This window comes from Hirundo rustica, chromosome 7 (assembly GCF_015227805.2).
Source record: "Hirundo rustica isolate bHirRus1 chromosome 7, bHirRus1.pri.v3, whole genome shotgun sequence".
Lineage (NCBI taxonomy): Eukaryota > Metazoa > Chordata > Aves > Passeriformes > Hirundinidae > Hirundo > Hirundo rustica.
Genome location: NC_053456.1, coordinates 22,523,738 through 22,536,551, shown reverse-complemented (window position 1 = coordinate 22,536,551; position 12,814 = coordinate 22,523,738). Strand labels below are relative to the sequence as shown.

The window sequence follows — 12,814 nt, the reverse complement described above, 5'->3', positions numbered from 1 at the left end:
TAGTGAGAGTGATATCATAGGCACATTAAAGTGACTGAAAACAGATGGCAGCCTTGGAGTGCTCTTGTTATTACAGATCTTGATCTCACAAAATGCTTTTCTTTTGGAACTCTTTGATTTGACATTTATTTCAAACTCCTAATTGGAAGTACAAAACCAAGGATTAGAATCCCAAAGTATTTATTATGTTGATATTTATTATCTCCTTATCCAGCTTCATCTAAAGAGTTTTAGGAGGAACTGCCTCAAAACATTTGAAAATTCTCTTCCAGCATAGTGATCTAAGTGAATCTTGAGTCTCCGCTGGACACTGTTAACACTTAGGGGTTTTATTAGCACATATCTCCAGCAGTACCTGCAGCTCCTTTCAGCATCCAAGTAAATTCTGCCAAAATGTCAAGTAAATTCTGCTGGAAGTACCGCTGCTAACATACTAGAACAAGTTTGCTGCTCTCTCTCCCTACCCCACAGCAACCTCACTGCACGAAATAACCCATGTTGGGCTAGTTCATTCTTGTAAATGTACCAATAAAACCTCAGGGGTCCTGGATGTCAGAACTTGGTGTGTTGGGCAAGGAAAAAAAGCTTCTGACTTCCCCTAGCAGGTGAAGATGTTCTAGTGCTTGGTCCATCCCAGCAGGGTGGGTGTGTTTCTGTGAGAGTCCATTGAGGCATAGTGAAGCTGTACCATGAGACAAGGGAAAGGAAGACGTTCAACGAGAGAACAGTCACCTCATCCTCTGGGCATGAGGCTGCTCAGCTGCGCAGAACTAACATTGCTTCAGCAGGCGCTTGCTGATGCTCTCTAAGGAAATTTGGTGGCGATGCCTGGGTGTAGGTAGTTTTTATGGTTTTGTAAACTTGACATGCTTTCCCCCCCCCCAGTTTTAGAAAAAGGAAAAGCATTTTTCTCTGAATTGCAGTAATTTCTGCCAGAGGCAGCGGGGCGGGGAGCCCCCAGCCCCCCAGGTGACACCCCTAGGTGGAGCTCCGAGGCCAGGTTTGCGGCACCCTGCTCTGCCGGGGGGATCAGGCACCTCCATCCCGGCTAGCAGAGAGAAGGCAGCGCCCCGCTGCTCAGCGGCCACCGGCGCCCGCCTGGCCTCCACCGACAGATGCTCTGACCGTGCCTCTCACAGCCTCATTTCAGAACCCTTTTGACAGTCAGCACAGGGATGCAACTCTCTGTGAGATGCGATCTGGCATTTTTAAGCCAAGTTCGTTTCCTTGCCCACGCTCCTGGTAATAAACAGAATGAGCAATTCCATGTGCAGGGCTGGATGTGAGTGGCTCTCACAGCACTGGAGTCTCCACACATCCCCCCTGCTTTGCTGTGGCTCTGGCTGAGAACAGATTACGTTCAGGTGCTTGATATGTTTGGTCTGTTCTCCCTTCCTGATATGGGAAGATTCATTTTGTGCAAGAAAAGACACAAAAGAGAGACTTGAGATTAGTAATAATACCAGGCTTCCTCCTACTGTGTTTGGGGATACCATCCAAGTTAGCATGTGCCTTCTTTTTTCACTGGTAAAAAGGGGAAAATTCTTTGACGAGCCCTTTGAAGAGATTATCAGAGCCCTTCTCTGCCAGTCAAGAAGGCACTTCTTTGTGCAGTTATTGCACCTTATTTCTGATTTCTCCACGATAGTCAGCAAAATAGACTGCCCCACAAATAGAATCCAGTAATTCTATTTTAGGGCATTTTCAGGTAGGATTTACCACAGCATAGTGAGGCCTAACCTGTAATGCAGTAGCCTCAATGGCCCCACCATACTCCTACTGAACGTACAAGGAAAAATCGGCTGTGTTCAACAAGCAAAACAACACAAATTCCACAAAGAGTAAACCATTGTTTCACTGCTGGTAAACTCAGCCTATTGCATATCTAAAGCACGTTCCTGTATATCTAAGCATGTCTTTTCTCTCTCCCGAACAATCATAAGCCCAGTTCTGCAAGCCATAGTTCTGTATTTCCGATGGCCAAGAATTCTGAAGCCAAGCACTGCAGCAAGGCTGCTCCTGCTGTTAAGGGAGTGCATGAGAGCAAAGTGCAGGATCAAGCCCAGGCTTCATTATCGGTGCCTTTGCCAACACAGTTCACAGTGATACTTATTTCAAAGGGCAAAAATGAACAAGTAAGAAATACCAAATTAAAATCCCATCTGGTGTGCTAATAACAAAACATATAGATGTGGGGCAAGGTATAATGAATGCAATTCATTTCCTCACATGAAAGAATGACCTCCATAACTCACTGGAGACTCTGCCACTCATGAGTTATGGGTCATTCCTTTTCTGGTGAAAATAAATTTTACTGCACCATCATCTATAGCCATGTATTTTTTTTTTTTCTTGTAAATTCAGAAATGGGGAAAGGTAGTCCTCTGTTTACTTGCATTGTGTTCAAAGAAGATATCCCCTTACTGTAGTGTTTTTTTAAATTAAATGTTTTTTATTACGTGACATATGCTATATTTCTTTCATATATTCAGTGACAAGACTTTTCATTAAATAAAATGTGGCATTTATTTTTGAGATATTGCTACTGTTAATAAATTCCTTAATTGGTTTCCCTGCATTTGCAATACAGGTTGAATCCTTGAATTTAATCAAAGCTTGGATTACACTAAAGAATATTTATTACAACATCAATTTCCTATTATAAAAGTTCTCTTTTAAGTTATTTTAACTTAGCCATGAATATTTTCTCTAGAATGAAACTTGACACATGGTGCGTTGTCAGTTACAAACTACTTTTAATCCCTTTTTATAAACAGACCTTTATTGTTATTTTTTATACAAGAGCTATGTTAAAAAAAAAAAGAAAATGCTAATTTTAGAGGATTTTTTTTCTGCTTGAGTAGATGTTACTGAAACTAAAACAAAAGCAATGCCGCTAGAAATCAGGTGAACCTCTTTCTAATATTCAAGTTATTCCATACACTGGTGGATTCTACACAAAATTAATTAATCTTTCTTTATATTTGATCCTCTTTTCTGCTATGTAAACTTTAAGCAATTATAAAGCTTTTGCAGCAAGCCTTGCACTTCCTCAATTCCCACTGAAGCGCATTCCAGAGCACCTGGGAGAGCTTGGCTCCCTGTATTGCCTAAGTATTCACTGTGGCCACATTTCAGACTGCCTAAACAGAGGATACTTAGATTTGAATGTGCATTTCCTTAAGTAGAAATTGTGGGTTTTGGGGTGAATAGCAGAGCTTTCACAGAGTATTGCAGCAACTGACTGGTGTTTCTGAGTGTCAGTTCCTACCAAGGAAGAGCAACAAGTCCCACTGTATCACTTAAACCCTCTTCTTACCAGTGGGTGAAATTATGCCCCTTTGAAAATCAATGAAATTTGGGAATTCTTACATGGTGTTAGTGTTCGGCCTTGGTTTGGTCCTCCAGTACAAATGTATTTTGTATTTTTGTATATAATTTCCTTTCATGCTTACTAGATCATGTGGCTAATTGAGGAGTGTCACTGAAGACTGGCACTGTGAAAAGACAAGTGTTACGGTTTTCTAGCTCAGCCAGTCATTTTTGCAGGCATTATGCCCTTCTGCTTCTGAAGAACCAGGTTGTTCCTGCCATGGGTGAGAGACAGCACGGACAAGGTGGTGTCCAACAGAGGCTCTAACACCTCCTCCAGATAGGATCAGTTCAGGATGCTTGAGGTTAGCAATAGCAGTAAGTGTTGTTTCTCTGACATGAGCCTGTTCAGGCAGGAAGACTGCTATGATAGGTATCCAAGAGGAGAAGCATAGTGGTTAGAAAATTTTTCGATTCCTAATTCTAGGATTAACTCCCCCATTCACACAGTCATGTCTGAGCTGCTTGTAGGGAATTTCATTGCATCTGTTTTCAAATGCCTCTCCCAAAGTCAAGTGAATATCTGCAGCAAAAATATGCCATTTGAGACAATTCCTCTTTAATTTCTTCATTTCACTGTGCCAGATTAAAAAACATTTCCTAATAGTTCATAACAGTTCCACAGAGTATATTTTATCTGGGTTCTTTTAAAGCTCTTCCAACTTAACATGTCAGCTATCTCTGACAATAGGGATTGACTAAGATGGTCATCTCAGGATTGAAGAAATCTTTCTAAGTACTTCTCTTCATCATTTCAATTTTTTATCAGTTTAGTTTGGGGTTTTTATTTCTCTGATAGAAAAATCCAGTTCCTGCCCCAGTTTGCAGTTACTGGTATTTGTTTTCAGCTCTTTTTGCCTTTAGTGCCTCCTGGGTAGCAGAGAAATGACATGCTGGAAATGCAACAAAGAGATAATAACAGATCACTCCAAGGACATTATCTATTCTGCTAACCATCTGACATACAGCAGGGAATAGAATATGACAATAAAGCATTTATCTTCTCCTTACTGAAACGTTCATGGTATCAAAACAAAGTTGACTGTTGCTGGATGGACTAACATTACTTATCCCTTTTGCTACTGATAGTTACAGCTGCTATTTTTTTTCTGCTCTCAGACCGCAGGATTTCAGGAGATTCTAACTGAAATTGAAATTTTAGCTTTGATTGTGGGATGCTTATGTCACGACCTTGACCACAGGGGAACCAACAATGCCTTCCAAGCCAAGTAAGCTTTCTAATTCTTACTATTTTAATTTGGTTTTCTTCCACAGGAGATCAAAGGGTGACTAGGATAAAGAATGAAGAATTAATTTCAAGCCACATAGGCCAAGGCCAAGTACTCTTATTCCTATGTGCAGTGAGGGACTATCCATCTTTATCATTCTCTGTTCCTTTAAGTAATTGCTGGCTTGTCCTTTGTAGCTGGCTGTTGAACTGACACCGCATATTGAAATGTGGTGCCAAAACTTGATGTTCTTTTCAGGCTCAGCTATTATTGATTCTGGTTTTCAACCCAGGAAGCACCTAAATTGTCTGTCTGGGTTGTTCTGCTGACTGGGGTGCTCGGCATTCAGCAAAACCTCGTTCTGCTTTTGTGAAGAAAGGAAAGTAAGCGAAACTGAAATAATGCGTTCACAGAAACCATGCTGCTGCCCTCAGGCACAGCGAAGTAGAAGTAGATTTGCAGGTTTAAGAGTGGTACTTCTTACTGTGTAGGTAATGGAGCTCCTTAGACTAAGGACAAAATCATTCCAACATCTGCATTCCCTGAGAATAGGAGGCAACAGAAAATGTCCCCAGCAACATCCTGACCAAGCTGTGAAATAAAGCTGCCAGACAGAGAGATTCCTTCAAATCCCGTGTTGTTTTCTTCACCCCCCAGTTCCTCTACATTCAGAATATGAGGCCTCAAGGCATCCCCCCTATCCTGCAGATCCCAGTGTGCATTTGTAGCTTTTTCTGTTCTACATTACTGCTAAACCTCCAGTGTGATGGGGGAGTGGTCAAATGGCTGTCCAGAGATATCTGAAAGCAGAGTGATGCTGTATTAGCCTATTTTGTCCTACCTTTTGCAGAAGTACCCTGCTGCAGTGTGTGTATGCAAGGGCTGCTGCATTTCCAGGGGCAAGTTGCCTCAGTGACCATCACTCAAACTGATGTTTCTGATGTTCACTAAGCTGCCATTTCCTGAGGTATCGGTGTTGCCATACAATCTCAATGAAACAATGACACTGTCTGGATCTTCAATCACCATAGTAGGGAAAATCAATTGCAGAGCTCCAAAGACAGAGATCGTGGTGCAAAGGTTACCAAGCACTGCTAGATGCCTTTTTGCAGCTGAGTCTTGAAGAGAATCAAAATAGACGAGACAAATGGGAAGGAAGCTCAGCTGATTGATGTTTATGTTCCTAATTTACAAAAATGAGACCTAAGATTTACATCCTGGCCATTTTAGGTTCTGATTAAGTTAACCACTTCTCTGCTGTACCATTACACAAGAGTATCTTTTGTGCAGAGGGATGGCTGAGTTAAAGGTACAGGGTTCAGCATTAGACTGCTATCACTCATACTTGTTTGACAACAGAGTATGGAGAGGAGGCTACCATTTTATGACTCCATAAAGAAACTGCTGAAGACATTTAATGAAAGACAAACATTACCACACATGTATAAAACATCCCTGAAAACAGAAGCTGTAGTTTTCATAACACTAACCATGATTTATTCCTCTAACCTGACATAAATTTAAGCATCACATTTTCCTATTTTATCTTCAGTGTCCAATACTGCTGTTCTGTATGATGAAAGTTCAAGGGGTATATGATGGAGGCAATATCACAGTTGTCTCAAATGGCTCTGTTATATATGTCAACATCACATTCTCTAGGGATGATGTTTCCTGGACATCCTTTTCTCTCATATAGCTGCTTCTGATAATTAAGTATCGGTATGGTGCAGTTTTATGGTATATGCTCCTAGGAGACTCCTTCTGTCTCTAGCATAATCTCTTATTCTCATTTCTTTGGAAAGAAAACCCATCTTGTCACTTTAGGCTGGGTCCCAGAAGTGGAGTACTTTGCCTGAACTACTTTGGTACTTGGTCAATAGCGACCATTCTGACAATACAGTCCCATTCTCTCCACCTCCCAGCAATTTGCAATTTTATATTATTCCGTATATTTTTGTCCTTTAAATGTACAAACCCCACCTGCTCTGTGGATTTTGAATCTGATTTTGGTTTAGACAATAAATCTGAGGAAAAAATCCATTCTAGAGATAGGTTAAGCTTTACTTTTGTATTTGCTGCTCTCACTTGAGGTTAGCAATAGCAATAAGTGGCTTTTTTACCTTAGTATTTGCAGTTGGGTTTTTTGTTGTTGTGTTTTAGGGATTTTTTTTTAAGAGTTTGTAATTGCCCATTGTAAGCCCTCATGTTTATGTCTATTAAGAATTAAAAATAAAAGGTAGCAGGGGAACAGCCGATCCCAGCTCAAAGACATTACTGTGTGCCTTTAATGTGCAGTTCTGTGTCTGTGCTGTTGCTGAGGCACTTTGAAAGCTGCATTACAAAATTTCTTGCAGTTCCAGAAAAATCTTCAGTCATCTGGCAATATTTAGCAAAGACTGGAACATAAACGCTTTGTATCTGGATTTAATCTGGATGTTACTATTTTGATCTCATCAGCTGTCTTAAGTGAGGTTGCTGAAGTGGAGGTGGAGAGTGTGGCTACGTGCTTTTGTCACTGAATTGTCTCTGAAATCTGCTTCGTAAGCAGACGAGCAGGATTTGTTGACTTCCCATGTTCTGTTTCAGGAGTGGATCAGCCTTAGCTCAGCTCTACGGCACCTCTGCTACCTTGGAGCACCACCATTTCAATCATGCTGTCATGATTCTCCAAAGTGAGGTACAAAAGCATTACTATTAATCTCACTGTAAGCTGTTGGGCAGTTTCAGCAGGAGAAAGGAAATACCATGTACAGTACCTTGTTAATGCCCTCTCCTTGAGGAATTATTTATTGGTTACCACAAAGGTCAGAACTAGCACAAAATTAAACAACTACAAATGCTGATCATAGAGCCCAGAGATTATATCTGTCTCAATCAGCAAGGGGCAGGGAGAATACATCCTAATCATATTGTCAGCTTTTCTCACTCTTCTTACATATATCCTGCTCAGTGTTTATAGGTAGCTGAAACAGGTGCTTACCTTTCCCCACAGGTGCCATAATCAGAGTATCAGAGACTTCCTTTACTGCACCAATTTAATTTCTTTGGCAGCCTTTCTATAATCAGTATTTTTATGATTTTTTTCATAGTTGTATACACTATCTTTTAAAATTAAAATCAGTAATATCATGCTGTCCAAAGTACATTAATTGCTTTGCAGATACTGTGAAGACATAGCTCTTGCCTAGAATATCTTGCATGTAACACTATACAGCATGTACTACACCATGCATTTAATAACTGAGAAAAGTGGAAGGATGGACATGGAGTCCTTTCAAAACAGTGGATGCATTTTCCTAATTTACAGAGATTGGTTGCTACAAAATGCATTCAGTGAATATAAAACCGAAACTGCTGTTCATGCAGCACAGTTGGAGACCATAGCCTGATCTGCAGTAACTTCTGAAGAGATCTGGGGTGTCTCATGATCACAGAAAAATGGGAACATGGTGATGGCTTTACCTCTGTGTTCATATGCAGGGAGATTTGTCATGGAACTGCACCTTTAGCGTTCAGTTTCTTGATGCTGTATTTAAAAAGTAAACATAGGAATGGAGAGCTCCAGCATGAGATTTAAACAGCTCAATCCGTTTAGCCTAGGCCAGCTCATCCAAAAGGTGATGCTAGGAATTAAATGGCTCCTTATACTGCCAGGGAAAGGTGTATAAAAATGCAGCCTTTGAATGCTAAACAGACCAGTTCAGAATAGGAAAAAGGGAAAGTGGTTTGGGTGGGTGTTTTTTGTTGTAGTTTTTCCCTAAACAAATGACACTGTTCAGCTCCTGGAAGAAGCTTTTCTGGAAAACAGTGAGTTCTCTAGTTCCTGAAATCATTATAAGTGAATGTCTCAGGCTCAAGATATGGACAACTGAAAAAGTTCATAGGTCATGTCAGTCTAGATGCTTTTCTTTATCTTTTCCAGCTTGATTTTTATGAAAAAATTAATTTGGACTCTACTCTGGCTTCTTTCAGAGATGTAAAATATTACTTGAAATGTAAATCCCCACCTTTGATTATTCAGACAGTTTCTTCTTCAGGTCCTCATGTCTAAACCAGAAAATTAATGCTATGGAATTTTTATCCAGCACATACACTTTCCTAATGGAACACAGCACTGCTTGGTTTGGAATAAACGCAGATTTGGAACATCCAATCTACGTAAAGATACACCTTCTGTCACCAGCTGAACAAATGGTCTCTCTCAAATAAGCTGAAATATTCTAGTCTGTCTTTGCTGTCTAGTTGGAAATACAATATGTTTTCTCACTTATTGAGATTTTGAGCATGTTGGACTGAGGGGCTATTTATCCTGCACTCTTTACATGCTAACCTCAATGCAAGTGATTGTGGGCTCTGTAGTGACTCCATGAAGCAGGTCAGAAAGAATAACAAACCACTTAGTAACTGAGCCCTGTTGCAAGAACTGTTTTCTTCTGAGTACATTTGTTTTAATTTTTTTTTTTCGTAACATTTAGATTCACAAAACCTTCTCAATAATTAGCTGAAAAGGAATAATTTTATGCATGGGAAAATATTTTTTTAGTCCAACAATTAGTTTCTTTAAAAATTTCCACCTCAACCTCCCCAGACCTTATCTCATATATGTCCTCATACCATCAAGATTATAGTAACCCTGTTGCTGGAAAATTCTTGGTTTTAAGGGAATTTTAATCTTCCTAAGCAGTAGATGGCAGTGCATACTGAATGTGGGCACTACAGGACTAAATATCACCAAAATAAGACTCTGTTTAGAAAGAAATTCAATATTTATGTAGGTGATTTGGAAAAAAAAAGACCTGTAATACATTTATGTATGTTAATATATGTGACTATTGTCACAAAGACCATTTCTTAAGATTACTTTTAGGATTTTTCATTAATTTTGTCTCTTCCATCTTATTTTCTCAAGAATTTTAGAGGAATTATAGGATCTCTGTCCCTCTTGTTTTCAGAAATTCAGTTACAAAAGAACCCCTCTCAAATAGGAACATCAAATAATTAATTTCCTTTCATTTTAGCCATAGAGCATCTTTCAAATTCTTAATCCATGATCCCTTAAAAAGCAGCCAGTCAGGCCCACAAAGGGTATTTTAACTGCTTATAAAGTTGTGGTTCTTTAGCCTACACAGGCAATGGGTGACTACAGTGTAGGGTGAGACAGTAATGGGCAGAGTGAGCAAATGGGCTGCTTTGAATGAAAAACTGATTTAGTGTCCTTGACTGCTCTAACAGCAGTTTGTGTGCATGCAAGCAGCAGCACAGATAAATCTATTAGGATCACTGCTCAAAAGCTCCAATACACAGCTCCCCAAAACATTTAATAAGATGAGAGATTGAGATGTATCCATAGTTTTTCCCCATAAACTGTGTGTGTGCAGGGTCAGAGCAGAGAGTAAATCTTTACTTGACAGGCTATAATTTCCGTAGAGTTTACAGAAACATACCAGGTGCTTGATAACAATCATCAGCTTTTCTACCTCAATGTAATCTCAGCAGTATTAACATTATTTTGTCATAGTTTTGCCATGAATCAGAAAAGGCTTGTGTTACAGGGAAACAGTATACTAAAAAGTTAGAAAACCTTTTAAAAACCTATATTGATTGTTAGCCCTTTACCTCTTTTATCTCTTTCATTATAGGGTCACAACATCTTTGCTAACTTGTCCTCTAAGGACTACAGTGACCTTATGCAGCTTCTAAAGCAATCGATATTGGCAACAGACCTCACTCTGTATTTTGAGTAAGTATTGGCATTTCTGGTATTTGATGAATGGAAATTCAGAGAACTTACTCTAACGACCTATTAAATACCAATAAGGATACATAACATGAGAAATTAGTGTTTAGCTATGGTTGAAGAGATTTAGTCTAATACTTAGTATCTTTTAGACTAATAAAAATATCTCAGGTGTCCATGTAAGTTTTGCTCTAATGTGTAGCCTGTCTGTATCAACCAAAAGCAAGTGAAATCCTAGGTTTATACTTCAAGCAATCCCAGGAACCAGTTACAGCTCATTCCCATAATTTTCCTGTCCCTTCTATGATCATTTCCTCAGGCATATAGAAAATCAATGACATTTGAGAATTCTTTTCCAGCATTTCAGCATTTCTAAACATATATGCTAAGAAATATTGTATTTAGTTACAGACGCAGTTGCAGAGGTAACTAAGCAGACACTTTGCTGCCTTGAAGACAAATTATGCCAATTCACATTGTGTGATGCGAATAGGTTAAAAAGCTTAACTGGGGAGAAGTACACTAGGATCTCTCTCACACGGTTTTCTTCCTTTTCCTTGTCTGCAAATCAAATCTCAAAGTAGATTTCAAGTTGGGCCTTTATTTCAAATATTGTTAATTATTACCAAGCTCATCCCAGTGAGGATTTGTGGGAGGATGCCTGTAGTCAGAGGAGTCGTGGTGTCACCATCACACTGCATTTCTGATATCTGGCATCAGCCTGCAGCTGACTTAGGGGCAGAAGTGCTGGAGATGTGCAGTTCCAGTGCACTGCCTTCCCAGCCTTGACAATAAGTCCTCATTCGGGATTTTTGTTTGGTGTCCATTAGCATCCTGTACTGTCTGTCTTTCTGCCATGTCTCAAGTGAAAGGATTAAACTACCAGTTTAGCTTAGATATTAGAGAAAAAAAATTAATTGAAAGAGTGGTTAAATATTGGAATAAGTTTTCCAGGGAGATAGTGGAGTCACCACCTCTGGAAGTATTAAAGAGTTGCCTTGATATGGTACTTAGGGGGAATATAATTTTGGGGTGATTGTTGTGGTGCTGTGTTGAAGGTTGGACAATGACCTCGAAGGTCTCTTCCATTGTGAGATACATCTCTTGTGAGATACAAGGACCATAGGTCCTCTTGTCTCATCATAAATAAACGTTGCAGAAATGTTTTGTGCTCTCAAGGGGGAGATGAGTGACAGGGACTGAGAAGACAGCTGCCCTGGCACAGCTCCATGTGCTCCCCCTGGCCGAGATCCTAGAGACCCTGGAGGAGCCACAGAGGGCTCATGGCAGTGCCTTAGGACAGACCCTGTTCAGACCCAGATGTGATGGAGCTCTCTTCCCTGCCTGCCTTAAGTTGAAAAACTTTGTGCTCAAGTTGTTTCTCTAGTTTTAATACAGAGAAATAATGTCCAAAAGGGATATAACTGAATTGCAAGATTTTTTTTTTTTTGCTTGCATATTTGATTTTTTTGTGCTGCATGAATCAGAAGACTTTTAGCAAATAAGGCCTCTTTACTCAATATTCTACAGATAAGTTATTTTTTCCTCTTGTGTTACTACGGTCCATTAATGAGGTGGTAGCTATACTAGTTTATTTCTGAAAGTGACTGAAAATCACTCTCTAGAGTGATTGGTGCTTTACAGTTCTTAAAGCCACCCTATGTGAGGAGGTGTTTTCTACACAAGTACCCAATTTGTTTTTTCAGTTTGCTACATCTTCAATATTTTTGTAGAGATGGGAATTCTCATATCAGTATTCTTAAAACAACTAAACCTAATGATCACAAGCTCCAGGTAACATAAGAGCAACAAAACTCCAGGCAGAGCAAGGCTTTATCTTTCCAGACCTTCTCGAGGCATTACTTTTATAAAAACAAAGAAAAAGATGACTTTCACTGAAAGATCAGATGGGAAATATATTTGATTTTAGTTTATAATTCTAGATAATGACACTTGTAGATAATACAACAAGTAAAAGTATGGAAGCAAAATTAAGTTTATGGAAATTCATTCAAATGATATCTTGAGCCACTGGGCTGTAGAGCAAAAGGATTTGTTATACATAGGAAAATAACCTCCCTTCGAGGCAAAATGCAGCCAGAGTCAATGTTACTCAAAGACCCTGGAAAATTGTTATAATTCAGTTTGTTTCTGAAATTCTGCCATATTATACTTGCTTATTAATAGAAAACCTCATAATTTTGTATATCAACATTAAGAAATGCTGAATTGTTTCATCATACATGCTGCTTTCCTCTGGTTCAGTCCTTCCTACACTGAAACTTCTCTGTGGAGCTGGACTACTACTTCTGTATCCATTTAAATGGATTTCAAAGAAAATCCTTAAAGGTTTATCCTAACACAAGGCCTTGAGACTCACATTTTCAGTTACTGTTTATGGATCTCTACATCTTAAATCTGAGTATTTTAGGTTTCTGGTGCGCCATCTTCCTGAGCTTTCAGCTTCAAACAT

At 39.4% G+C, this 12,814-nt stretch overlaps 1 protein-coding gene across 2 annotated transcripts in view; it reads left to right on the top strand.

Moving 5' to 3' along the window:
- The window catches only part of PDE11A (phosphodiesterase 11A), a 109,808-nt gene that overhangs the window by 75,325 nt on the left and 21,669 nt on the right, over positions 1-12,814 (top strand). For both annotated transcript variants that reach the window (XM_058421327.1, XM_058421328.1), the window contains 3 exons: positions 4,492-4,601; positions 7,191-7,281; positions 10,244-10,344. In XM_058421327.1, coding sequence (XP_058277310.1) covers positions 4,492-4,601; positions 7,191-7,281; positions 10,244-10,344 — 302 coding nt within the window. The remainder of the gene's footprint in view (positions 1-4,491; positions 4,602-7,190; positions 7,282-10,243; positions 10,345-12,814) is intronic.